Genomic DNA, 23,004 nt, shown 5'->3' with positions numbered 1-23,004 from the left:
TTTTTGAGCAAACGGCATCATGAAAATTTACTGGCTTTTAAGACCTTTAAGTTCCTAAAGTTGAAATGATTTTTATACCGGTCATATCTTATTGGTATTTAAAACATCTAGTTATCATTGTGAATTTGATAAAAAAAAAATAGTATTTTAAATAAGCAAAGAATTAAAAGACTAAGACCCTACACGTCAAGCGCAGTGGATTTTTTGCATTCAACTTTTCACTTTCATAAAAAGAAATACCACTTAATTGACAATTGACATTATGTGTCAATTCGAGAAGCAAAAGTAAATAAACGTCTATTTTTAATCAATGTCCTAATTTTTATTTACTTTTTTTACATTATAATAAAATGTTTACTTTTTTATATTTCAAGTGTTTATTTATTCTTATTTATATTTTTAACGAGAATTTAGTATTATGCAAAGAAATCAAAGTATTTGGTCCCGGACTACAACCAAAAAATATTGTGATGCCGGCAAGATATTTTTTCGTAAATTTTACATCTGTTAATGAGTCCTCGTAAGCATTTATATAATTAATAAACATGCTGAAATAATACGTTACATTCAATTAATTTTAAATCATGTTTTTGCAGATACGATAAAGATTTGTCCCGAAACTTTGCAGTCGATATTAGCGGAAAATCTTTTAAAAAGGACCACTGCCGCATCTGGGTAAACACTTTAGACCGAAAAGACGGGACTTTTATTGTACGTTATAAGATATATGAGACTTGTACGCAGTTAACAATAGGCATTTATTATAAGAACAAGCACATTCAAAATAGCCCCATTCAAATTGAGGGTTAGTTTATGAAAGTAAATTATTAGGGTAATGTTAAAAACAAGACTATTTTATGTCATTAATTAGTTTTTTACTTCAGGGCCCATCCAACCAGATCAATGTAATTGTCCCAACCCAGTATTTCAGTCCTGGTTAAAGGATTATGGTTGTTCACAAACATACAAACAAATCGAAAAAGATCTCATTCCATTCCAAAGAGTTGAAATGAAACAGCAAATAAAGAAAATAATTGATAAATATCACAGGCCGGAGAGTACAAGTTTTTGTCATTACGTTATAAAAGAGAACAAAATATACAGGGATTGTTATGGGAAACATGTTGGATTCAATATGTTTGCAGATAATATCCTATTATCCTTGTCTAGGAAAACGGTAATGCCTGATATGGAAATGGTTATAAATCTGGGTGACTGGCCACTTATACATAAAAATGGTGAAAAACTAGCCATGTTCTCATGGTGCGGCAGCGATGACACTCTTGATATTGTGATGCCCACGTATGATATCACGGAATCTACTCTAGAGAATTTGGGAAGGTGTGTTTTGATTCTAGAGTAATTTTACTAAATCAGAGAAGATTTCATATCATTGCAAAACTTTAAAAACTTCCTCTGTGACATGATACCCTTTGATAAATGAATGGATATGCCCAGTATTATGTGTGATATTTACATACTATAAGTCTATTATATAAATATCTGCAACTGATGCTCAAACTCTTAAAACAAGATAGCAATTTTTTCACTATTTATACATTTTTTTTTTGTATATTATACATTTATGTTAATTTTTAATTTATATTAAATTTTATCTGACGTTCCAGTAAGTTCACAGGAACCATGTTGCACTAAAAATACATTTCACACAAACAATATTTTGTGAACTTTCAGAGTTACGTTAGACACCCTGTCGGTTCAGGGGAATGTTGAACGTAAATGGTCCGACAGAGAAACACGTGCTATCTGGCGTGGGCGAGACTCGCGAGCTGAGAGGTTGAAGCTGATTGACATTGCCCGAGAAAATCCCGACCTCATAAACGCATCACTCACCAACTTTTTCTTCTTTAGAGAAAAGGAAGCGAAGTATGGGCCTAAGGTGCCTCATATTTCGTTCTTTAAGTTTTTCGATGTAAGTATAAACTATCATTATTCACCTTATATCAGAGCCATTGATAGAAATATATTGAATGAAATCATCAATTACAGTACAAGTACCAAATCAATGTGGACGGAACAGTGGCGGCGTACAGGTTTCCGTACCTCCTGGCCGGGGGTGGATTGGTTTTTAAACAGGATTCCTCGTACTATGAACATTTTTATAGTAAATTAACCCAATGGGAGCATTATGTGCCGGTCAAAAGTGATCTTTCAGATCTAGTAGAAAAAATCAAATGGGCCAAGAATCACGATACTGAGGCAGTCGACATTGCTAGGAGTGCGAGGGATTTTGCAAACGATAATCTATTACCACAACACATCATATGCTACCACGCCGTACTGTTTTCAGTAAGTTGATATTGTTATTAAAAATATGAAGCTTTCCTTGTGTTAGTAATTAATGGAAGTACTTTTACAACCTAGACTCTAGAGAGCCCCATCAACCCAGCACGTACCGAGCCCTTTTGTTGCTTAGCCGCTCAATAATTTACTATCTAATATATTTTTCAAGGAATGGAGCAAACGAATCATTGATGGAGTTCAGGTCCGCGAAGGTATGACACATGTACCACAAACAGATTTTGAATGTCGCTGTGAGTCTTACAAAGGAATCAGCCACGAGGATTTGTAATTACAAGTTCATATACATATATATATATATATATATATATTTTGAGATTTGTAACTTTAGACTAGTTTTACTATAAACTGTAATCTCAATATATTTCCACTATTTTTAAGTATTAAATAATAAAATACAAGTGTTCACTAGTTTAAGTACAGTATAGATAATAAATGTGCGAGGATATTTTCAACATGTTTTATTTGAATACTGAACGTGGAGAGCTTGCTCCTGTCGCATTGACTCTCACGTGATATAATATTAATAACAACTAAATTTCTCAATTTCATTCGTGCTTCTGTACATTAATGTATGTAATACTTACATTTTAAGTGCCGTAGTTATATTTTCTATAATCAATTTAAATCAAATCAATTAACATTGGAATGATAATATAATATGTTTACAAATATATTTATATATTAATTAATATGCGAAGAAATAAAGCATTGTATATACTTATATTAGATTTTTAGTGTGAATGTAACAAATACTAAGAAAAAACTAATGACTATTTCATTCTGATAAGAAATAGGTGATTAGTTTTCATTTTTAACATCAACCTAACTTTTTTGTTAACTAAGTTTCTATACAATAGCTCACTGTCAGATACTAAACAGTTTTTCCTACATAAGTTGCAGGTATAACTGCTTCATAACAATTTAGTACAACGAAAAATTTAATACATTAATTAAAATTCTATTTGTATTGTACGGGGCCCGTACAGATATGTAATAAATAAATAAAATACACTCATAGACAATTTTCCATAGACTACGATGAGTTTTTTATCTGTACATAGCGACATCGGGGCTGCGGTAGAAGCACATGTACGCGTCTGACAGCAGTCGTTTCGCCGGCGCGGGCAGGTGGCGGTCGAGGGGCGCAGCCCGAGCGAGCGCGCGGCCCTCCTCGCTCAGCCACGACCCCAGCTCACTCACACACACGATCTCTGGGATGTTGTAACCGTTGCGCTCCCCTTGATAAAGGAAAATAATTATCATATATATGCATGAATTGTAATAATAATAGCATATAATATATTTATTTACGCATCTTGTTATTTGAGTTCAGGGAAATCTAAACTTTAACTATAAAGACATAGCGAATAAAATACATTTTATTTTGCGGATAAAGTATTACAAATGAGCACAGATTTATATACAACGGTACTAATATTAAAAAAAATGTACTATTCTGAACAACCCTTTAGTTATGATTTAGTTTTTATCATGTACCTGTACCATATCTGTTAAAAGAAGCTACTATTATTGTCACATGTTAAAAAAATATTTAATTTAGTTAGTTCCATACCCTTCCTGTCGGCCATTGAGTCAAAGAAACACCAGGGCGCGTCATGACCGACTCCAGTCTTGACGAAGGCTACGTAGTGACTGGTCTCTATACAGAGCACAGCAAACAACTCCATGTACACCCTCGGCACTGGACACGACTCGAGAATATTCGCATATTCTTCACTGACAGTTAAAGGAACGGCCTAAAAAGCAAAACGCAAAAAATCTCTGTGCGTTCAATATGGTCTCATTGTCTATGGTTCCATCATAGTGCGGGAATATTCGCATGTGTGTACCTTATGTGTGGGTCGGGTGGCGTGTGCCAACCTCAGGCAGGAGTTGCACAAGGCCCCCGCGTCGAGAGCGCCCCCTGCACACGAAGAACATTCCCAGCGAGCAAGACCGCCACATACAGTGCACTGGCGAGGCACTGGACATAAACATAGCTATATAACCGGAAGTCTGAAGATAACGCAAAATAAGGCCAAATAAGCTGGCCCTAAACTAATATAAGGGTCACATAATGCCGATCTTCAGTAAATTGGCCCACCACAGTCGAGCTTCTGTTATCGAAGTATATAGGTAGGTCCTACTATCTGTACTTAAGTACTGTTCTTAAGTTAAGCTTTCCCCATAGACTTGTTTGACACTGTTTTTTTGTCTGTGACTTATTGCATAGAAAATAACTTAGTTCAATCTTGAGTTGTTAGTGACTCATCTTCTGTCCCTATACATCCCTATATAGAACGATTGTTCCAGTCTGGATGTAATCGATAGAGATTTTTCGGGGAGTGAACTAATCAAATTGATTTTCTTTTAAAATCATTTCTTTGAAGGACTTTCGAGGATATAATTATATTTTATATAAAATAACCGAACTCAATAATTAATGGAGAAATTTTAGTGATATATTAACACAGATATGATAAAGGTTAGATAATATATATATATAATGTGAGTACACTAGGCTTAAAATAACTAGTTATCAGCCTTTTTGTAACAAATTATAGTACAAACTCACATCCTTCGATGAGATCAGTGACATCCAGCAAGGGAGATGGCTGCACTCTTTGATACAGCTTGTATTGTTTGCCGAATCTGGGCATTTGTATTATAAACGCAGCGGGAACCTGAAACAGCGTCCATATGCTAAATGTGAACTAACAGACATGCGATCTCTCATTTGGAACGATTCGTAAGCTCATACTATTTTGGGGTAAAATGCGGCACACAAAACGCATAGCTGAAAATATTATATATAAAAAACCTCGCTTAGTTTCACTCCAGATGTGGCAAATGATTGTTCTAACAGCTGCTGAACACTGGGTAATGTGATGTGTTCATCCTTCTCCACGAACAGCTGGTAGCAAAACGCCTCCTGGCCGGAGGACAATTTCAGGAACGGCTCAGCCCTTAGCAGCTGCGCCACCAGTCCATTGAGGAATTCTTCAGGATCCTTGAAAATTATTTTATATACAAATTTTTAACACCTTTATATATTTTTTTGCCTTGTTGCTCATCGCAGGGACATTTCTTAGACCAAGCTATACTATTACCTATGGGTAAACATTTTTGTCCAACTCAATAAGACATTGTTCTATGTTATGACAATACTAACAACAATAAATTTTGCGGATATTTGGAAAGTTACATTTATTTAATGGAATAGTCCTTAATGTAATTGAGGTAGCACCTTCTCCTCGCACGTGAGTCCTGGCACATCCGATAGTCTCTCTAGCAGGGTACGCAGCTTCATGACGCGGTCGGCCCTCACGTACCCGTGACGACGGAGAGGGTTCACCACCTCCTCACGGAGAACACGCTGCACCTCCGAGTAGTGAGGGGAATCCTGACATCATATAACTTATACTTTATTATATTCGGTAACATTTAGATAAGACGAAATTTGCTGGAGTTTTTGTGAATATTAAATTCAGTTTAGGCTATTAAGTAATCAGTAATTAATTTGAGACATAAATTAGGATAACATACATGTTCCTCACCTCAGGTTCAGGGGGCCTATAGAGCAAGGCATCAAAGACGCTGGTGAAAGTGAACATCGCGAATAACGTGGCGTCCAAGTAACATGAATTGTGATGTCCCTGGATACCGCGGTTCTTCCCCGCCAGGTCACCCAGCGAAGTCAGCGGGGGAACTACACCGGTCACCACGGGACACTCTGGCTAGATAAGATAATCTCATTCATAAAAAACTGAATGTTCAACATTACAACATTCTATGGGTACCATCAAAACTGTAATACACTTTGGATTATTATATTCTGTACCAACAAAATTTACTCGGATTAATATTAAAAAAAGGGCAAGACCCGAAATTAATAAAAACAACGCCCACATATATTGTGCAATTTATAATCAATTCGGTGAAACTAGCGGGTGACCTGACTCAAAAATGTGTATTGCTATCAAAAAAGTACGTAAACAGAGTTACTGAGGGTAGTTTTCAAAATTAAAATGTAAGGAAAATGAACACATGAGTTTCTTCTCTTCTCTTCTTCGAAACGAAACGTCTATTATAACTGAAACAGCGCTTCACGTCCATATTTCATGAAATATTACTTATATTTGGGATCGGAATATTCACCCCACAAGGGGCATCAGATTGTTAACAGGCCCTATATATAAATATGTTATGTGAGGCATGTTTACATGTGTATCGCTTGATTGTTGAGGTGCAGTCGGTAATTTTAACTTATATATTGGGTCAATAAAGTGCAACTCCTGGATGAGATGGCTTTATCACCAGTTCTCATAGAAGTTCGGAGATATTCGGAGAGTAATTGAAATTTGAAAGATATGTTCATATTATTTTTTTACGCTAATCTAAATTCCTTTGTCTATCCTTATTTAAAACCAAAACTTCTTATAAGGACAGTAACGGAGACCAAATCTACCGATATCTATAGACTCTGTTGGGGTCACAGCAATAGCTCTGTAGGCAATCTAATCTGAACCTACCTGTTCTCCGATCTCAGTGTGGTGGGTCTCCGGTGGCGGCGTGTCCGTGAACCGTGCGTCTCTCCTGCACAGAGGAAGGGGCACGAACAGCGCCCGTCCAGAGGCGCACGTGAAAACACGTGACCCGCGGTGCAGGCCGTCACCGAGACCACACACGCTCTGCTCCAACTCCACGCCGGCTGTCGCTATGTCTACCAGTAAATAATATCATTACTGACAGCAGTATTAGTAGAAAAACTATTCTGTATAGGTAATCACGAGATTCAATAGAGAGAGGGAGATATATATATATATATATAATAAAGGTGTTCTTAATAGAAACAACAATAAAATATCAATAATCAAAATATAAACAATATTATTTCTTACAATAAAAAAAAATATATTATAAAAAAATCTTAATCCGATATTTAAATGTACGTATGCTTTTGTGTCACGGTAATACCTTTTTTTTTTTAAATAAAAGTAAGAGTAATAAGGACCGGAAAAGTATTAGACCAGCGGAAGAGAAACTCCTTTTCAGAGGACCCATTTCTTTGGAATTATTGTTTTGAATACCGGAACTGAAGTTAAGTCATCATACCATCAATGAGTCCGATCCATCTCACAACTCCGTAGTAGTTTTGATCAACGTCAGTCGCTACTTCGACCAGAGAACCCACTCCGATGTCATCTAAAACAGGCGGGGACTGACTCGAAGCCTCCAAATTAACAGCACGCGGGGATCCCAACGACGGAGAGTCATAAAACTCTTCGTTGACATCGCCACCGCAGACATCTATCAACAATATTATGTTAACAGCAAGAACATACAGCAACTGCTAATATTCTTCACATCACATACTGTTCTCATATTGTAAAACACATAAGGGTATCTCGTCTATAGAAAGCTCCTGTAGATAGTACGCGTGTGACATGACTAAACTGTGTAACGTCGGACGATCACCTACATCGAGGGAACTAAATATAGAAAATAGGAAAGCTAAAGTAGAACGCACTAACGAAACGATCGGAGAGAGAAACATTTTTGACTAGTTACATTGATTGTTTAGACGTGATATTGTTTGTTTGTGATACAGAAACTGTGATATTTTCGAAATTATGTACGAGGGAGTTAATATGCTTTCGGGACAAATGGTAAGCTAGACATAACTAACTGTTTACAGTCAAGGTGACATTAATGCTTTAAAACATGTAAGTTTAATTGATACATTTGTTAAAGGGATTGATTTAGTATAAGAGGTCGATAATTTAATATTACACTCTTTTTTTGGTGATCCATTTGAAAACAATTGAAAATGTTAATATATTAAGTTTTTGTAATATATTTTTTCCAAACCCAAAATTTTATTTTTTTAAAGTGAAGAAATAAAGTAATTGTGTGAAAATTATATATTTCTCATTCTAACAAAGTTATATTTGACTCACCAATTAAGACTCCAGTCTCAACCTTTTTAGTTTCGTTCACCATTTTGTTACTTTGTACAGACTCCTCACTGATCCCAGGTCTGTTTGACGTATTTTGTCTTATTTTTCTCTTTTCCGGTGCCAGGTGATTAATCAGGTTTACAGACTTGATCCTTTCATTGTGTCCCGAGTGCTGCATAGTTCGTCTCGCACCACGGGGCACTGACCCATACTCTAAACGCTCAGGTTCCCTTGGAGCCGGTGGCCAACTCCCTCCAATGAGGTTGAATAATTCAAGCTGTATGAAATTCACAGATTATACAATAATAATCAAATATGAAATATGCAGTTATATTATCTTTTTTATATTAAAAAAGGCAATTATAATATTTTACGAAATCCCAGACATCAATTTTTAAATTTATATAGTACCTCAAATATTAATGTTTATATTTTGTTTTAACTTTGTATGAAAAGATACACTGAAATAGTTTAATTCAATTGTCACATATGATTCCATCTACACAAACAGAAAATGTATAAAACGGCAATTATTTTGCTGTTTCCATTTATAAAGAACACAATTTTCATTCTTAACAAAATATAGACAGAGCATCTATGACCAACTTAAATCATAAATATTATTTATTTACAAATGTCCATACATTAATAATATTATTGTTAATAACATAGTTATAACTTTAGATCCATCCATTATGTTTTTAACAAATACAAATTAAATATAGGAAATGTTTTATTTTGCAGTAGCATTTCATACATGCATAAAATATTTAAAAGATTAGTGCATTGTTAATTTATTTATGTTAGTAACACATACAAAAAGCAAGACAAACATTGGCCTATTTATGTGTTAAACCTGTGAAGTACTGCTGCTTGCATTTTCGTTCTCCTCATGATGAACCTCATGACTCATTCTTCTGCCAATTATATGATATATCTATAAACTCAGATTTGTACATATGAAACTTACGGCTACGAATCTTATAAGCATAACAAAATAAGAATTTCTATAATAATTACACACCTATATTATTGCCTTCAATAAAAACAAAAGAAATTCCTCACTATAATGGTAGAGTTGATATTTTGTATATTTAGTAATAGCACATTTATGAAAAATACAAATCGTTCATACAACAATAATATTTTGATAAATTAATCAATTGCATCTTTTTGACAGACGACAGCTGACAAAGTGAAATTTCCAAATCTCATTCCATAGAACATATTTTATAATATAGAAACTTTTTACTGAATATAACTCAGCTTATTCAGTGTTTATATAAAGTTTTTTGAATATTTATGTACATGCTTAAGCTTATTTCCATATGCATATTAATGCTATCATAATGAGTTTCAGTTGTAAGACAAACTAAAAATAATTTGAAATCGATTTTCAAATGCAGCCCTATTTGTTTGTACTGATAACATTTAAATGTCACTTGTTTCTGATGTTTTGTCCTTTATATGACCTTGAAAGAGAAAAAAAAAATTTTAACTTTTGTTTGATTGACTGATAATACGACTAACAATTACAATTATGTATATTGATTTATTTTAATATTCATGAAATATGTATGAACGATTTTTTTATTATTTTATTGTACTACGAGAATTTACATTGTTTATACGTAGATGGAAGTGATTATTTTTATAAGGAATTTCGTGTGAAATATTAAGGTTGGCAAATAAAATACTATTTAGTATTTACAATATATCAAAAAACAAATAATATACAGTCTCTTCATAAGTCCAAATGTGTGTTTATTTTGTTTCTATTATCTAACTTTGTCGATTTTATTGATGTTAGATACAAACAAATTATTTGTATATATAAATACTGATAATGTGTAAGCCTAGTTCAAAATTTGTATTCAATTAATGTATATTATTTACAGACTATCCCAGATGCAATGATTCGGCACGGGAGCATTGATGACATAAATACGCAACAATTTTTAAAGATATCAAATTATGAGGATACTGTGCGCCAACTAGATATATATTATGCTATTGGTAAAGTCTAGATTTTCTGATTAATTTGCAATATATCTTTGCTACATTTAATAAAAAATTTTTTTTTCAGTCAAAAGACAATTATTGAGATTTCAAAGTCCCACTACTGGGCTGTTTCCAGTCTTGTCATCTGACCTCCATATTGGTAGTGTAAGAGACAGTGTCTACTGCGCTGCTGCAGTTTGGGGTTTATATCAAGCCTATCGGTATAATCAACTTGAGCTACATATTACATGGATATTTTTGATCTAAAGCAGTAGTAACATTTTTCACAACTTTTGTGAGAATTTGAGAAATTTTAAGGCATATATTTAAGTGATGAAAGTTTTAGATTCAGGTAAAAGTAGGTTTGATATTTAAAACTGTGTAGTGATGTGACTACACTATTTATTGTTATGTAACGGAAAAAATATAATTAAGGAACACAACTATCATGAAAGATGTTTAATTTATCATCTAGGTCCTTAATACTGAATAATAATTTATTTTGTGAAATTTTTTCTTTATTTACAGCCGAATAGATGATGATAGAGGTAAATCCCATGAACTGGGTCAAAGTACAGTCAAGTGTATGAGAGGCATTCTAGAATGTTGGATCAAACAGGCGGCCAGGGTGGAATCTTTTAAAACCCGACAAAGCGCAGCCCATGCTCTCCATGTGAAATTCCATCTCATGACCGGGGAACCAGTGCTTAGTGATGAGCAATATCATCACCTGCAAATAGATGTCATATCACTGTATTTGCTATTTCTCGTTCAAATGATCACTTCTGGCTTGCAAATAATTTATACACAGGTTTGTAAATTCTTGTGTTTTTACACGCTTTTTATTAACTTCACCTGTATATTTGTATGTTCTTAACCGACTTCTTTGGGCGCGATTTTGACCCACTTTAAACGGCCAGATTTAGTTCAAACTTTGTAAATGTATTGAGGACCGATGACAATACACTAATTTGATAGAATTATTCCGTTTTTCAATTTGCAAATTTATACTATGTTTAATGCACTGTGATTTGATTGTTAGGGTAATAATTTTATCTGCTGTTATGCCTTTTTTGTTACAAATTTTATATTGCTCTGTTTTAAAAATGATTATTATAAACAAATTTTCTTTAAGTCAAATTTACTAAATATTTTATACATAACAAAATCAGAATAAAGGACGAAGACATATTCATACTGTCCACTGTTATACATGCATTTTAATTTTTATTTATTTGGCTTGAATGTAAACAGATTTCCTTGATAAAAGATTTTATCAATCTTAATAGAATACTTTAATTCTGAATAAGCTGAACAAACTCTTCAGCTTATAATAAATAGGTTCTTCCTTTTTCTTTGCAGGACGAAGTGGCGTTTGTTCAAAATCTAGTGTACTATGTTGAGCGCGCTTACCGTACGCCCGACTATGGCATGTGGGAGAGAGGCACCAAGTACAATGATGGCAAACCAGAAATACATGCTTCGTCTATAGGTGGGACAACTTTATACACAATTACCACAGACTATAACATGTGTAATGAATATATTTGATGCTACAAAATTTTAAGAAAAACTGAAGGTCTCATCGATTTTTTTACAACTCCGTGTTTAGCAGAATAAGATTTGTACTAAGAGGTCCCATGAACATATTTTAGGGAACATATCTTAAGGCTAGTCTCCAAAAACTTTTTTTTCAAATATCTGTAACTGTTTCATAGGTATGGCAAAAGCAGCGCTGGAAGCAATAAATGGGTGTAATCTGTTCGGAGACAAGGGAGCTTCCTGGAGCGTCGTGTACGTTGACATCGACGCACATAATAGGAATAGAAGTATCTTTGAGACCATGCTGCCCAGAGAATCCAGTTCTAAGGTAATTAATACAGCAAGAATTGCGTTTGAAAGACTTTTAGTCCTTGCTATATAAAACTTTCACAATAGTCTATGAATGCTATGTTTAATAAATATCTCAAATAATTCTGTTTAGTATTTTGTTTTATGTAGAATACATTTGTACATAAAAACTATTTATAAACTTTTTTTTGTTAATTACTTTTAGTGTATCTGTAATATATATCTTGTTTAAGGGAGTAGACGCGGCTCTCTTACCAACAATATCTTTTCCCGCGTTTGCAACTCACGAGGAGCTTCTGGTGCAATTAACAAAAAATAACATACTGAATCGTCTCCAAGGCAAATACGGCTTCAAGAGGTTCAGTCGAGATGGGTTCAAATGTGTCCTGGAAGATCCCAACAGGAGATATTACAATGAAGGAGAGCTCAAAGAGTTCGACGGAATGGAGTCAGAGTGGCCGCTGTTCTATATCATGATGATCATCGATGGAGTGTTCCGTACCCTACCCGACCAAGTCGAGGAGTACCAGAAACTGTTGAAGTCCAGGATATACATGGACGAACACGGAGGTAATAAGCATGAAGTAGCACAAAGCAATGCAAACATTGTATTACAATAATTTTTTATAGATTTATTATAACTAACTTCTGCCCGCGACATCGCTCGGCCAACGCTCACACATCCTCACAAACTTTGAACTTAATATAAATATTTTCTTATATATTTTTTTAATTATCAGATCCAGTTATACCCTGGTACTACTATGTGCCACGAGACGGCATCGATAGTGAGAGGAGTGAGCCATATTCCGTGCGAAGGATCCCAGCCAGTAAGTGATGTTTTAGATTATTATAATTATCAATAGTTATGGTTATATAAATATAATGTGTTCTATACCGAATCAGCCTCAAAACCGATATATTTACAGACAAACCTGGTGACAGCGAAATTCAAGGTAAAATTGTAATAAACTTGATTGTGCTAATTTTCCTCTTAGGCTGATTAATAATTTTTTTTTCTGTCTTCTTCTTTGCTAATATTTCCCGCGTATTTAGATTTTACGCTACACATTTTTGCATACATTTTCTTTTAGATGGCTTCGTTAAGACATTACTTACGTCTAAAACTCTAAATTATTGTGATGTTTAAAATAACATAATTTATAAGTGTATCTATTTTGTGAGATTCTGTTGTATTCCTGTCATTTTCATTTCTAACCAGTAACCACATCAAGTGAGGTCCTTAAAACCTTGGTCTATGAAGTGGACCATGTCTTGCAAAATTTATAATCACTTCCAAAATAACGGTAATCAGAATGGTTAGACACTTCTGAACTATTTACATGGAATATAGCTATTAAAGTTAACACGTACATGAACAGTATGAAAATGGCTTGAATCTTTGATCTGCTTTTCTATTGATTTTTATCCCCTAACACTTTAACCGAGATACTAAAGCTGAATCCTTGAATGTCTTATGTCTGTTATAACCATCGTAACAAGAACTTCTAAGTAGACACGGGCGATCTTTTCCTATAGCCCTGATAGTTGTTTGTGCTATAGTTTCCCTAACCATTATAAGTAGAACTCCTCTGTAGACACTGGCGGGTTGTTCCTATGGGCTCAGTCGCTGTTCGTACTGGCCCAGCTGTTGACGGGCAGATTGCTTCACGTCAACGAACTTGATCCAGTGAGGAGATACCTGCCTTCCTACAACCGACCAAGAAGAGCTGGACGATATTCAGCCTTTCAGGTTAGTGGTATCGTATCGTTGGTATCAAAAGACTTTATACCTTGACCTTATATATAATAAAAATCTTTCAACGATCTTAAAATCTTTTATATAATTGATTCTAACAGACTGTCTTCTATTCTTATCATGGTTTAGCGCTGGTTACGTGTTAAAAATTTTAAATTGTTTTATTTTTCATGAACATAACTCAGGCCAAGCCAACGTTCGTGAGTATGTGTAAGGTTTCTTCCAAGTAACGGTCAAGACACATGTTTGACACATGTTTGACAAACAATTTTCGATATTTGTCACTTAAATGATACATTATATTCATAGATATGTGATCGTGTACTCACGGGTATCATATTAACGTAAAATTTCTTGTACTCGCTACATTTCTGCGTGTTTGCAATGTTGAATCAATGGTTATTATTAAATTAATTAAACATCGCTTCCTTTAAACTTCCAACAAGTGTCCAGTCTGTTGTTTTATGTTGCCGAATTCTGTACAGGGTATAGCAACAGATCTGGTCGTGCAAGTTGTATTGATAGCGGAGTCCATGCGTCTTCAGGCCATGATGGGGACCTATGGCATACAGACGCAGACGCCTCATGAAGTGGAGCCAGTTCAGGTGTGAACTGCTAATCGATATTGAACATGTATACTAGTTTTTGTTCGCAACTTCGTCTGTTTTGTCTGCGGTTTAGTGTTCAGAGATAAATGATTGATGTATACTTAATATAATAGATATGATAACAAATCTTTAGTCAGGTGAAGCAATGGTCTGCAGCTTTTGTTATGTTCTTCTGTTCATGAAACTACATATAATGAAGGGTTATATAGCCTGTGCGGGATTCAAATGTCCGAGCTACATTATTATAAAGTTACATCAGAATCGCAACAGCATATCTTATGTAAGAGTAATAACCCGGAGATAGGTTTAAAGTTAATATTTTTGTAAATCAATGACTTTCATGGTCATTACACCACGAGTAATAAATTAAAGTCATAAATAATTGCTCGCTGCGAAGAAATTACGTTAGAGGGTATTAAATTTAGAATATAATTTAACCTTCAGTTTTAAACTTCCTCTGTCAATGTACTTCTTATGCAGATACGAGATATTATACCACGCTAGTTACGCGGCTTTGCACTGTCCCCGATTATGTGTGATATTTCGAATGTGCCATGGTAATATTTTTTGAGCTCAAAAACGTTGTTCCTCGCTGTCACATAATGGAGTTAATTACATTAAGTTTAAAAAAAATATACTTTTCTATTCCTTGTAGATATGCAGCTCCACACAACTCGTACATGTGTACAGAGAATTGGGGGTTTGTGAAAAATTGAAGCTCACCGGTAGACCGATAAGACCAGTTGGTTCTCTGGGCACCAGCAAGGTATGAGATTTAATTGATTAATGTTAATTCTATAGGAAGACTAACGACGTTAAATACTTCTAGATATACAGGGTGTGCGGCATGACCGTACTGTGCTATCCGCTGATCTTCGAAGTATCCGAGTTTTATCTGTATAGAGACATGGCTCTTCTTATAGACGATATTAAGACAGAATTGCAGTTTGTGGGCAAGTACGTAACTTTAATGTTCGAAGTAATAACATTTCTATATTTAAGTACAAAAATATTTGTTTGCTGTAGGAATAGAGCATGAAAATGACGACGTTAGTGCCTTCTCACTAGATCTTACACTCTGAAGTTGAAATAAGTCTGTCCTTTTTTTTATTTGTTCTCCCTTTCTTCCTTTTTTAAACGTTGGAAGAATTCTGTTAAGCGTTCAGTCCATCTACTTCCCATTCTACAAACATAACCAGCCTTTTTCTTTTCCTCTCATCAATTATTTTACGTCTACTTCCTAAACCAATGTCGCTTGTTTTGTCTGACAACTTCGACCCGAGCACATTTCTCTCCATTTTACGTTAACACAAAGCCTCTCTTCTTTGTTTCCAATGCCCACGTCTGCAAATATATTTCAAACAAGGCAATACCGACACTTAGTAAGTTTTTTTCTTATGTTATAAGCGCCGTTTTTCACATGCTTCGAAAAATGTCGATGTCGGATGAAGGCATCCAAATATTTATTTGCCAAACCGAATTAAGCCACTCCCCCCACCCCCACTCCAGATATTGGCGTCTTTCCGGTCGTCCGACAGTCTGCCTGTTAGTCCGCGAGGAACACATGCGGGATCCGCACTTCAAACAGATGCTGGATCTGTTCGCTATGCTCAAGAAAGGACATTGCGACGGAGTTAAAGTGAGACTCGGAAGACTACAGAATTTGATCTCCAGCTCGTGTATAGGTAAATCTGTCATGTAATAGACAAAAACATTATAGTTTTATACTGGAATATACTATCAACGGACAAGTGAAGAAAATAAGTAAAAAAACCGCTTAAAGCAGAAATAATTTAACACTATACCTTTTTTATTTATTTACTTTATAATTTAGAAGAGGAAAAATATTACAGAGCACTTGGATTTCATGAGCCAGGGTGAGTTTCCGTCGGAGATGTTCACACAATTCAAGCAGCTCCAGCATGATTACATCGGCTACCAGTCGCTGACGGATGTACCGAGGACGATGACCTACCACGAGAGAGACATGGACGTCAACAGCTACAGGAACAGGTCCACCGGAGACGTCGTGGAAGCCTTGAGGACCACCGACAGTATATACGCTCAAGCCCAACTGTGGGGCATATTAATAGAGAGAGAGGGACCGATGTATGAGGTAAGAAATTATTTTACACCGTACTCTATAAGGTTTCAAACTTAAAGCCTTTCTAGATGGCTTACTCTTCCTTAATATTCTCGCTACTTAACATTTTACTTAAATAACACAAGTATTAGCAGCACTTGGAACTTAAGAAACTTGCAAATTTTGGAACATATAAGAAAGATAGATCAATGATAAATAAAATATAAATGCTTCTCTGCAGGTGAACGGCACTCGTGCGCTTGAAGCGCTAAAGTCTCTGTACGGCAGCGCTGGTATTCTCCGTCACTGGCGTGCTGTAAGATACTGCTCATCGTTGCTGAATCACACCGTGGACTCCATCAGCCCCTTCATCACCACGGTTCTGGTCAGCGGGAAACAGGTATTTGATAATGAAGCCTTTGACTCAACCATTTGAATTTTGATAACATTCCAAGACCAGTGGTGTCTAAATAAGGAAGATCCTACCGTAACAAGTAATTGGAACAGTTCAAAGAGTGCAATACACTACAGTACAAAAAACATTATTTACACCAAATCCAAGTAAAGCATTACTAAATGTTCTTTTGTTTTTTTAAGTTTTGTGTAAATTTTCCACTAATGATAATGATTTCCAGTAATTAAAGGCGAAAAATATACAAAATGATGATGTAACATCCAGGTTTGCAAGCTATGCTCATAATAATGTATGTATGTTCAGTTGACTGTAGGCGTGATCGGACGAAAGGAGACGGTGTTTGATAAGCCAATGACCCCCGGTGAGATACAGTCTGTCATGTACTCCACCATACAGCCCTATGACATCATAGGTGCTGTACTACAACAGGTATGTGGGACTGTCTGTATATGTTCATTTAAGGAGTACCAACTGTCAAAAAAAAATTAATAATTCATTCAAGAAGGTTTGATCTATAAAACCTATTTAGTCATAAATAGCAAATCCCTTACATAAAACTAATACATTCGGATTTACTATGCGTTTTTTATTATTTTAAACTACATAGTCCCGACGTTTTGGTTACTTTGCAGCAAGGGCTATCACTAAATAATAAAATAACGGGTAATAATCCTAAAATATTAGTTTTATTAAAAAATACTCGCGAAAATCTTTGATCTCATAAAGCAAATCCTTCCTCATTTTAATATTTTTCGTCTGATGTCCTTGGATCTTGCTACAGCGACTTAAACTGTATTTACATATGTATTTATTACAAGTTGAAGTTTAATTTTAATTTATTAAAAATACTTCGTTCTATTAAATTGTATATCATTTACTTTATAATTTTCTAGATTATCAAAGTATTTTATCTCTTTAACTATATTAATTTACAGGAAATAGTTTTATACTGTGGCCGTCTAATTGGAACTAATCCGGACATGTTCCGTGGAATTCTAAAAATTAGAGTTGGCTGGGTTTTGGAGGCGATACGAATATATCTGGAACTGTTCCCGGAGGAGAAGAGGGCTGATGCTACCTTGGAGAGTCTGTCGCCGTACAAATTGAGGACATTACTACAAAAAGTACTCACAGTATCGGACTGGGCTGATGAAAAAGGGTACAAACAAAAACATAAACATCATCAGAGAAAAAATATTTAAGATGAAAGAATAAAACACTCTATTGGAATAACAAAAATATGTCTTTAATAAATAAAACTAAAGGAAAATAATACAATCAATCAATTTCAACAGTTTAACTGTTTTTAAAAAACATAGGAAGGACATTTATATTCGTAGCTATTATTTTTTAAGATTGATTATATATTACAGGTTGACACCACTACAGAGGAGGAGGTTAGAAGGCTGTCTCTGTCGAGTTCCAAAACACTTTTATATGTACGTCTGGGACATATTATTGCGCACTCCAAATGGAATCGTAGTTGAGGTAAATAATTTTCTATGTAAATAAATTTTAATGACCACGGTACGCTCAATATTGGGTGTATTTGTTTTCTGTGGGCAACACAAGTGTCACTATGACAGTTTGTACGCGCCAATCGAATACATTTAATTTAATAAAGTTAAATAAACAGAAATTAAAATAAATAAAACAAAGTTAAATGCAATTTATAAAAAAAGTTATTGTTATTAGTGTCCGGTATTTAATTAAGTGAAATAAATAAATAAAGAATAGAAAATTTACGACGAACAAGTTGAGCGGAAAATCTATAATATTAAATAACTTTTGCCTCTTTCTGTCAGCATAACAGCATTATTATTTACGTTAATTTATATGTTTACGCGGAAAGAGGAATATAAACTAACATATTTCAGCTTCAATGTACAACGAATAGCGATCTTTAAAAAAATCTCAAGTGGTACGCTATATCTGAAATTGTCGGTTTTAATCCTGTGACCAACACATGTTGATTGCAATCTTGTATAACAACTCAGGGTCACTGTATCCCGGCTCAGCCTACGCTAGTCAATATGTCCCGGTCAGAGCTGTCCTTCGCTCTATTGGTGGAAGCAGCACTGGTTCGTGTATCAAGACCTGAACAACGCCAGCTGTGCGTGGAACTGCTAGTAGCACTCGCAACGATCCTAAGAAGAAACCCCGAGTTGTATCTCACGCAGCCTCTACACCTCGACCGACTCCTAGATGACGCGCAGCTTACTTATGCCAAGGTCTTTAATCTATTTTCTAAATAAGCTCGTCTTCTATAGCGATAGAGTAAAAAGGTTTTTAAATTATTCTGCCCTATAGGATATAACTGTAAAGAAATAATAATTAAGATATTATATATACATCTAGCAGTCTGTTACCCATTTGACGGACCTCTAGAGCAGGAATTAATATGAATGCCTTGTTAAGACATTTAAACAGACATTAGTGCGTGGTGGGACGCTCGATACATCTAACAGTCCATCAAACGCTTTAACAAGAAATCATTTATGTAACATTGTTTGGTGCAACCGGGTCTTAGGTATTGTTATTTATTTAATCCAGAAGTATATTAACAATAAGCGACAGATACGTCATACAGCGGACGCAGGAGGAACTAATATTGTATTGTTGTCACTTTAGGATTGCGCGGACAGTGTCAAAGAGGGCGCCTCATTGTGCGCGGCGGCGCCTGGGGTTTCGCTAGGATACCTGGCGCGAGCTGTTGTCAACAGTGTACTACAGGCTGCCGCTCCACACGCCAATAACCCACCATACTCCCACGACGCCTGCCTAGTTTCATAGAAGTCCTTTCAAAAATTATTTCTCTTAAGCGAATTGTAATCTATCAACACATGTCGCTCTTTGAAAGTAACGATTTACTATTTCAATAGATAAAATAACATCTATCTTAATTTTGTTCTTTACTAATTCTGATTTTCCAGCATAAAAAGTTATATCTCATCCTATCTACAAATTATAAGCTATAAAAAATATTATAAGGTTTCTAATATATAGGTTTAAATAATTCTTTAAAATAAAATCAATTATTGTATGCCAAAACTTTCCTCATCTTGTATATTTACTTTTTTTAGACTATTCCCACATACATATTCTCATGTTCAATATGTTCTCAAGTATTCTAAACACATATATTTTAATGTTACAATAGATCTAAATTATACTTTAAATGTTTTTAATAAACAAAATGTTATATATGATATAATAAAATGAAAATGTTTCAAATAAAAATTGTTTTATTCCATGAAAACGTTTGTATCGCCACGGTAACACAGCACACATTCACATACAACATCACTCTCGCCTCACACAATTCACTACTTAAATAAGTTAATTGGCAGTTACAAAACTAAAGTCCATTGTATACTTTATTATTTGGTGATTGTTGTAAAATTTTCTTTAGGGCTGAAACAAAAGGGTGTTATATTAAAATGTTGAAAATTTTTATATGACACTAAAATTATGTTCTTCAATATTTATATGTAGTGCCATAAATCTTTTTTCACTAAACTTATGCTATACGTTAAAAAAATATATATATCTATGAATTAAATATGAAATTCATCAAAATCATCAAGATGGCACCTCCGACCTGTAACATTGGATTCATGTTCCATTCTCATTAATCTATTCTGAACTCTGTAATTAATGCATTAGACGTTCCATAAATTTAACTGTCATATCAGGAAGGAGGTGTCATCTATTCGGTTATTTTAGTTATATTCTTGGAATTAAAGAATTGATTTAAGAATGCTACCCTATGCAATACTAGTTGAGAATTTTTTTTTTTTGGTGTATGTTATATATCTTTATACAATTAGGCAATAAAAACATTATTTTAGATGGATTACCTTCTTTGTCATCATCGCTGAAATCTTTCTTGGGGAATTCAATATCAAAAGTGATATACAAATTTCCATGCAGATTATTATTCTCAAAGTTCGGCATGCCCTCCCCCTTCTTGCGGATGCGTGCTCCTGACCACGTGACCTTGTCGCGCACCACATTCACTTTATGACCATCTAAATGTTGCAGCTCCAATGTAAAGCCGGTTAGAGCATCCTGGAAATATAAAAAAAGAATTAATAGCAACTGACGCACACTATTACATATCTTTGAATATTGTTGCAACATAATTAAGCTAATAATTGATTGAATATGATGGGTTGTATACAGAAATGTGATGCTGTAATATGTGCTGATATAGAAATATCAGTTAATATTTGTGTAACACAAGCTTCGATTAGATTTAATGTGTTTCATTTTAAAATTAACATGTTTAAACACTGACTTGTAATGAAATGGTAACGTTTGTATAAAGATCATCGCCGCGACGGGTGAATTGTGGATGTTTTTCCGTTCTAAACACTATAACCAGGTCACCCGGCTCTCCATCCATATGAGGTTCACCTTCACCTCTCAATCTTGTTTTGTGATTATCCGGCGCACCAACTTCAACCTTAAAAATTAAAGTATTTATAAACCACACCTCTGTTACTTCCGTCTGAAGATTTTCGTTAACAGAAATAGTTAGTTATAAAACACAGATAAGCTCCAATTAAAACTATTCCAGAGGCTTATCAATAACTTTTATCAATCCACAGATGACCAATTAATTTTTTTGTACAGTTTTAGTTTGTCTCTTTAATCTTAAACAAGGACATAAATTGTATGACACAATTGAATACTTTTTTTTATTGAGACCATCCCTTATCTGTAAAACGATGCGAAATTTATACAAACCTCTATTTCCAGAAGTCTCTCTTCATTCACTAGTTTAACATTAGGACATTCATCACAAACAGTTTGTTGCATCATCTGGAACCTGCCAGGGCCAAGATTTCTTGTAACCATCTCCTGGCGACAGTTGCATTTGCGTGTCCCTGACGCTGGTTTGATTACTGGCTTATTTCGTGTTATCTATAAAAATATTAAAGTATAGATTATATTATTACAACTCATTCATTTAACAATCTTAAAAATGTTTTATATTTTTAACATACAGGTGAGATTAATGGACAATTATTATAACTTACTTCTATAAAGTTTCCATTATACAGCTCTTCAAGAGACACCATTAACTCCATAAGGACATCAGCCCCTCTCGGTGTTTCATGCTGCTGGGATTCCCCACCAAAATGAAAACCGAAATCACCAAAGAAACTTGCGAAAGGGTCGTTATTATTCATCATTCCATCTTTTTTCAGACAATCTTCTCCACACCTATCATATAATTCCCTCTTTTCTGGGTCCGATAAAGCTTCATAGGCCGCGCCAAGGTCTTGAAACTTTTGGGAAGCATCTGGATCATCTTGATTCTTATCCGGATGTAATGCTTTAGCTAATTTTCTGTAAGCTTTTTTAATTTCATTGGTATTCGCCGACCGGGACACACCAAGTATTTGATAAAAATCTCGACCAGCCAGGGTCATAAGTATACTTGATAAAACATATAGAATGCATATATACGCAGAATTTACTAACATTTTTAATAAACACAACTAACTCCAGCTCAATTCTTTTGAACACAAGGCTGCTTACACTATACCATATCAATTCGGCTACAGATTCTCCACAATGACATAAATTTTGACAAGACAATTCGTCTTGCTCTTATTGGTTGTATAACTACTGAAGACTTGAAACAGCTTATGTCGAAGTATATTGTAAGACTGCAGAGGCTTAACTGCTAATAATTAAGATATATTTTTCAGTGAATCTAAATTAACTAGTTAACACCCAATCAAAATAGGCCTCGTATTTATCGAGATCCAGGTTCATGCCGTTTCTAATGTTATTTTATATGGATTATTAACGTTGTGAAAATTTATTGTGTACAGATTTTCAACGATTGACAGCACTGCCCATATCTTTTGCGAATTATTTTACAGAGTACTAACCCAGACCAATGAGCATAAAGAAATTATGAAAGCAAATCCTTATAAAGGAACTATTATGACCGTTTAAGGATGTAAAAAAAAAATATTTAAATT

The 23,004-nt window shown here is 34.6% G+C and overlaps 4 protein-coding genes across 10 annotated transcripts; 2 read left to right on the top strand and 2 right to left on the bottom strand.

Annotated features, from left to right (window-relative positions):
• Positions 1–269: 269 nt before the first annotated feature.
• LOC116765230 (protein O-glucosyltransferase 2-like) lies at positions 270–2,777 on the top strand. Its single transcript, XM_032654647.2, has 6 exons — positions 270–520; positions 597–805; positions 885–1,341; positions 1,696–1,933; positions 2,011–2,310; positions 2,474–2,777. The coding sequence occupies exons 1-6, from the start codon at positions 351–353 to the stop codon at positions 2,591–2,593; spliced, it is 1,494 nt and encodes a 497-aa protein (XP_032510538.2). The 5' UTR covers positions 270–350; the 3' UTR covers positions 2,594–2,777.
• On the bottom strand, positions 2,769–9,484 carry LOC116765386 (ubiquitin carboxyl-terminal hydrolase CYLD). Of its 4 annotated transcripts, none has more exons than XM_032654859.2 (12): positions 9,310–9,484; positions 9,142–9,222; positions 8,286–8,562; positions 7,441–7,635; positions 6,858–7,048; positions 5,883–6,062; positions 5,573–5,728; positions 5,147–5,335; positions 4,901–5,009; positions 4,176–4,309; positions 3,899–4,082; positions 2,769–3,563 (listed from the first exon to the last, which is right to left on the bottom strand). In XM_032654859.2, exons 2-12 carry the CDS (start codon positions 9,196–9,198, stop codon positions 3,373–3,375), a joined length of 1,863 nt encoding a protein of 620 aa, XP_032510750.2. In that variant the 5' UTR covers positions 9,199–9,222; positions 9,310–9,484; the 3' UTR covers positions 2,769–3,372. The 4 variants fall into 4 exon arrangements, with proteins under 4 accessions (XP_032510750.2, XP_032510751.2, XP_032510755.2 ...); XM_032654860.2 differs by having other exon boundaries at positions 9,142–9,202; XM_032654864.2 differs by lacking the exon at positions 9,142–9,222 and having other exon boundaries at positions 9,310–9,480.
• On the top strand, positions 7,852–20,242 carry LOC116779380 (probable phosphorylase b kinase regulatory subunit beta). 4 transcript variants are annotated; one of them, XM_061526483.1, is made up of 21 exons: positions 7,852–7,994; positions 10,184–10,301; positions 10,372–10,507; positions 10,815–11,097; positions 11,649–11,778; positions 12,005–12,156; positions 12,371–12,707; positions 12,878–12,967; positions 13,067–13,093; positions 13,736–13,890; positions 14,382–14,501; positions 15,160–15,270; positions 15,334–15,461; positions 16,014–16,189; positions 16,358–16,620; positions 16,829–16,987; positions 17,306–17,431; positions 17,938–18,161; positions 18,376–18,490; positions 19,000–19,233; positions 19,634–20,242. In XM_061526483.1, exons 1-21 carry the CDS (start codon positions 7,959–7,961, stop codon positions 19,793–19,795), a joined length of 3,282 nt encoding a protein of 1,093 aa, XP_061382467.1. In that variant the 5' UTR covers positions 7,852–7,958; the 3' UTR covers positions 19,796–20,242. The 4 variants fall into 4 exon arrangements, with proteins under 4 accessions (XP_061382467.1, XP_061382493.1, XP_061382546.1 ...); XM_061526562.1 differs by lacking the exon at positions 7,852–7,994 and adding an exon at positions 8,031–8,051; XM_061526543.1 differs by lacking the exon at positions 7,852–7,994 and adding an exon at positions 9,777–9,965.
• LOC116779803 (dnaJ homolog shv) lies at positions 20,230–22,598 on the bottom strand. The gene is made up of 5 exons (XM_032674258.2): positions 22,048–22,598; positions 21,755–21,931; positions 21,303–21,470; positions 20,863–21,073; positions 20,230–20,416 (listed from the first exon to the last, which is right to left on the bottom strand). Exons 1-5 carry the CDS (start codon positions 22,495–22,497, stop codon positions 20,361–20,363), a joined length of 1,062 nt encoding a protein of 353 aa, XP_032530149.2. The 5' UTR covers positions 22,498–22,598; the 3' UTR covers positions 20,230–20,360.
• Positions 22,599–23,004: the final 406 nt, after the last annotated feature.

Source organism: Danaus plexippus, chromosome 2, assembly GCF_018135715.1.
Source record: "Danaus plexippus chromosome 2, MEX_DaPlex, whole genome shotgun sequence".
Lineage (NCBI taxonomy): Eukaryota > Metazoa > Arthropoda > Insecta > Lepidoptera > Nymphalidae > Danaus > Danaus plexippus.
The sequence above is the reverse complement of the archived record's forward strand: the minus strand, read 5'-3'. Positions and strand labels throughout refer to the sequence as shown.

Bases quoted from the DNA above. Each gene is read 5' to 3' on its own strand.
- LOC116765230 (XM_032654647.2), top strand. From the start codon at position 351: ATGTTTACTTTTTTATATTTCAAGTGTTTATTTATTCTTATTTATATT. The intron at 521-596 runs GTAAGCATTTAT...ATGTTTTTGCAG, and splicing joins ACATCTGTTAATGAGTCCTC to ATACGATAAAGATTTGTCCC. The intron at 806-884 runs GTTAGTTTATGA...TTTTTACTTCAG, and splicing joins TAGCCCCATTCAAATTGAGG to GGCCCATCCAACCAGATCAA.
- LOC116765386 (XM_032654859.2), bottom strand. From the start codon at position 9,198: ATGAGTCATGAGGTTCATCATGAGGAGAACGAAAATGCAAGCAGCAGT. The intron at 8,563-9,141 runs GTTTAACACATA...AATTTCATACAG, and splicing joins CAAGCAGCAGTACTTCACAG to CTTGAATTATTCAACCTCAT. The intron at 5,336-5,572 runs GTGCTACCTCAA...ATAATTTTCAAG, and splicing joins GACTCACGTGCGAGGAGAAG to GATCCTGAAGAATTCCTCAA.
- LOC116779803 (XM_032674258.2), bottom strand. From the start codon at position 22,497: ATGTTAGTAAATTCTGCGTATATATGCATTCTATATGTTTTATCAAGT. The intron at 21,932-22,047 runs GTAAGTTATAAT...ATATTTTTATAG, and splicing joins ATAATGGAAACTTTATAGAA to ATAACACGAAATAAGCCAGT. The intron at 20,417-20,862 runs GTAATCCATCTA...CTTTTGTTTCAG, and splicing joins CAGCGATGATGACAAAGAAG to CCCTAAAGAAAATTTTACAA.
- LOC116779380 (XM_061526483.1), top strand. From the start codon at position 7,959: ATGTACGAGGGAGTTAATATGCTTTCGGGACAAATG. The intron at 11,098-11,648 runs GTTTGTAAATTC...TTTTCTTTGCAG, and splicing joins TGCAAATAATTTATACACAG to GACGAAGTGGCGTTTGTTCA. The intron at 13,891-14,381 runs GTTAGTGGTATC...AATTCTGTACAG, and splicing joins GACGATATTCAGCCTTTCAG to GGTATAGCAACAGATCTGGT.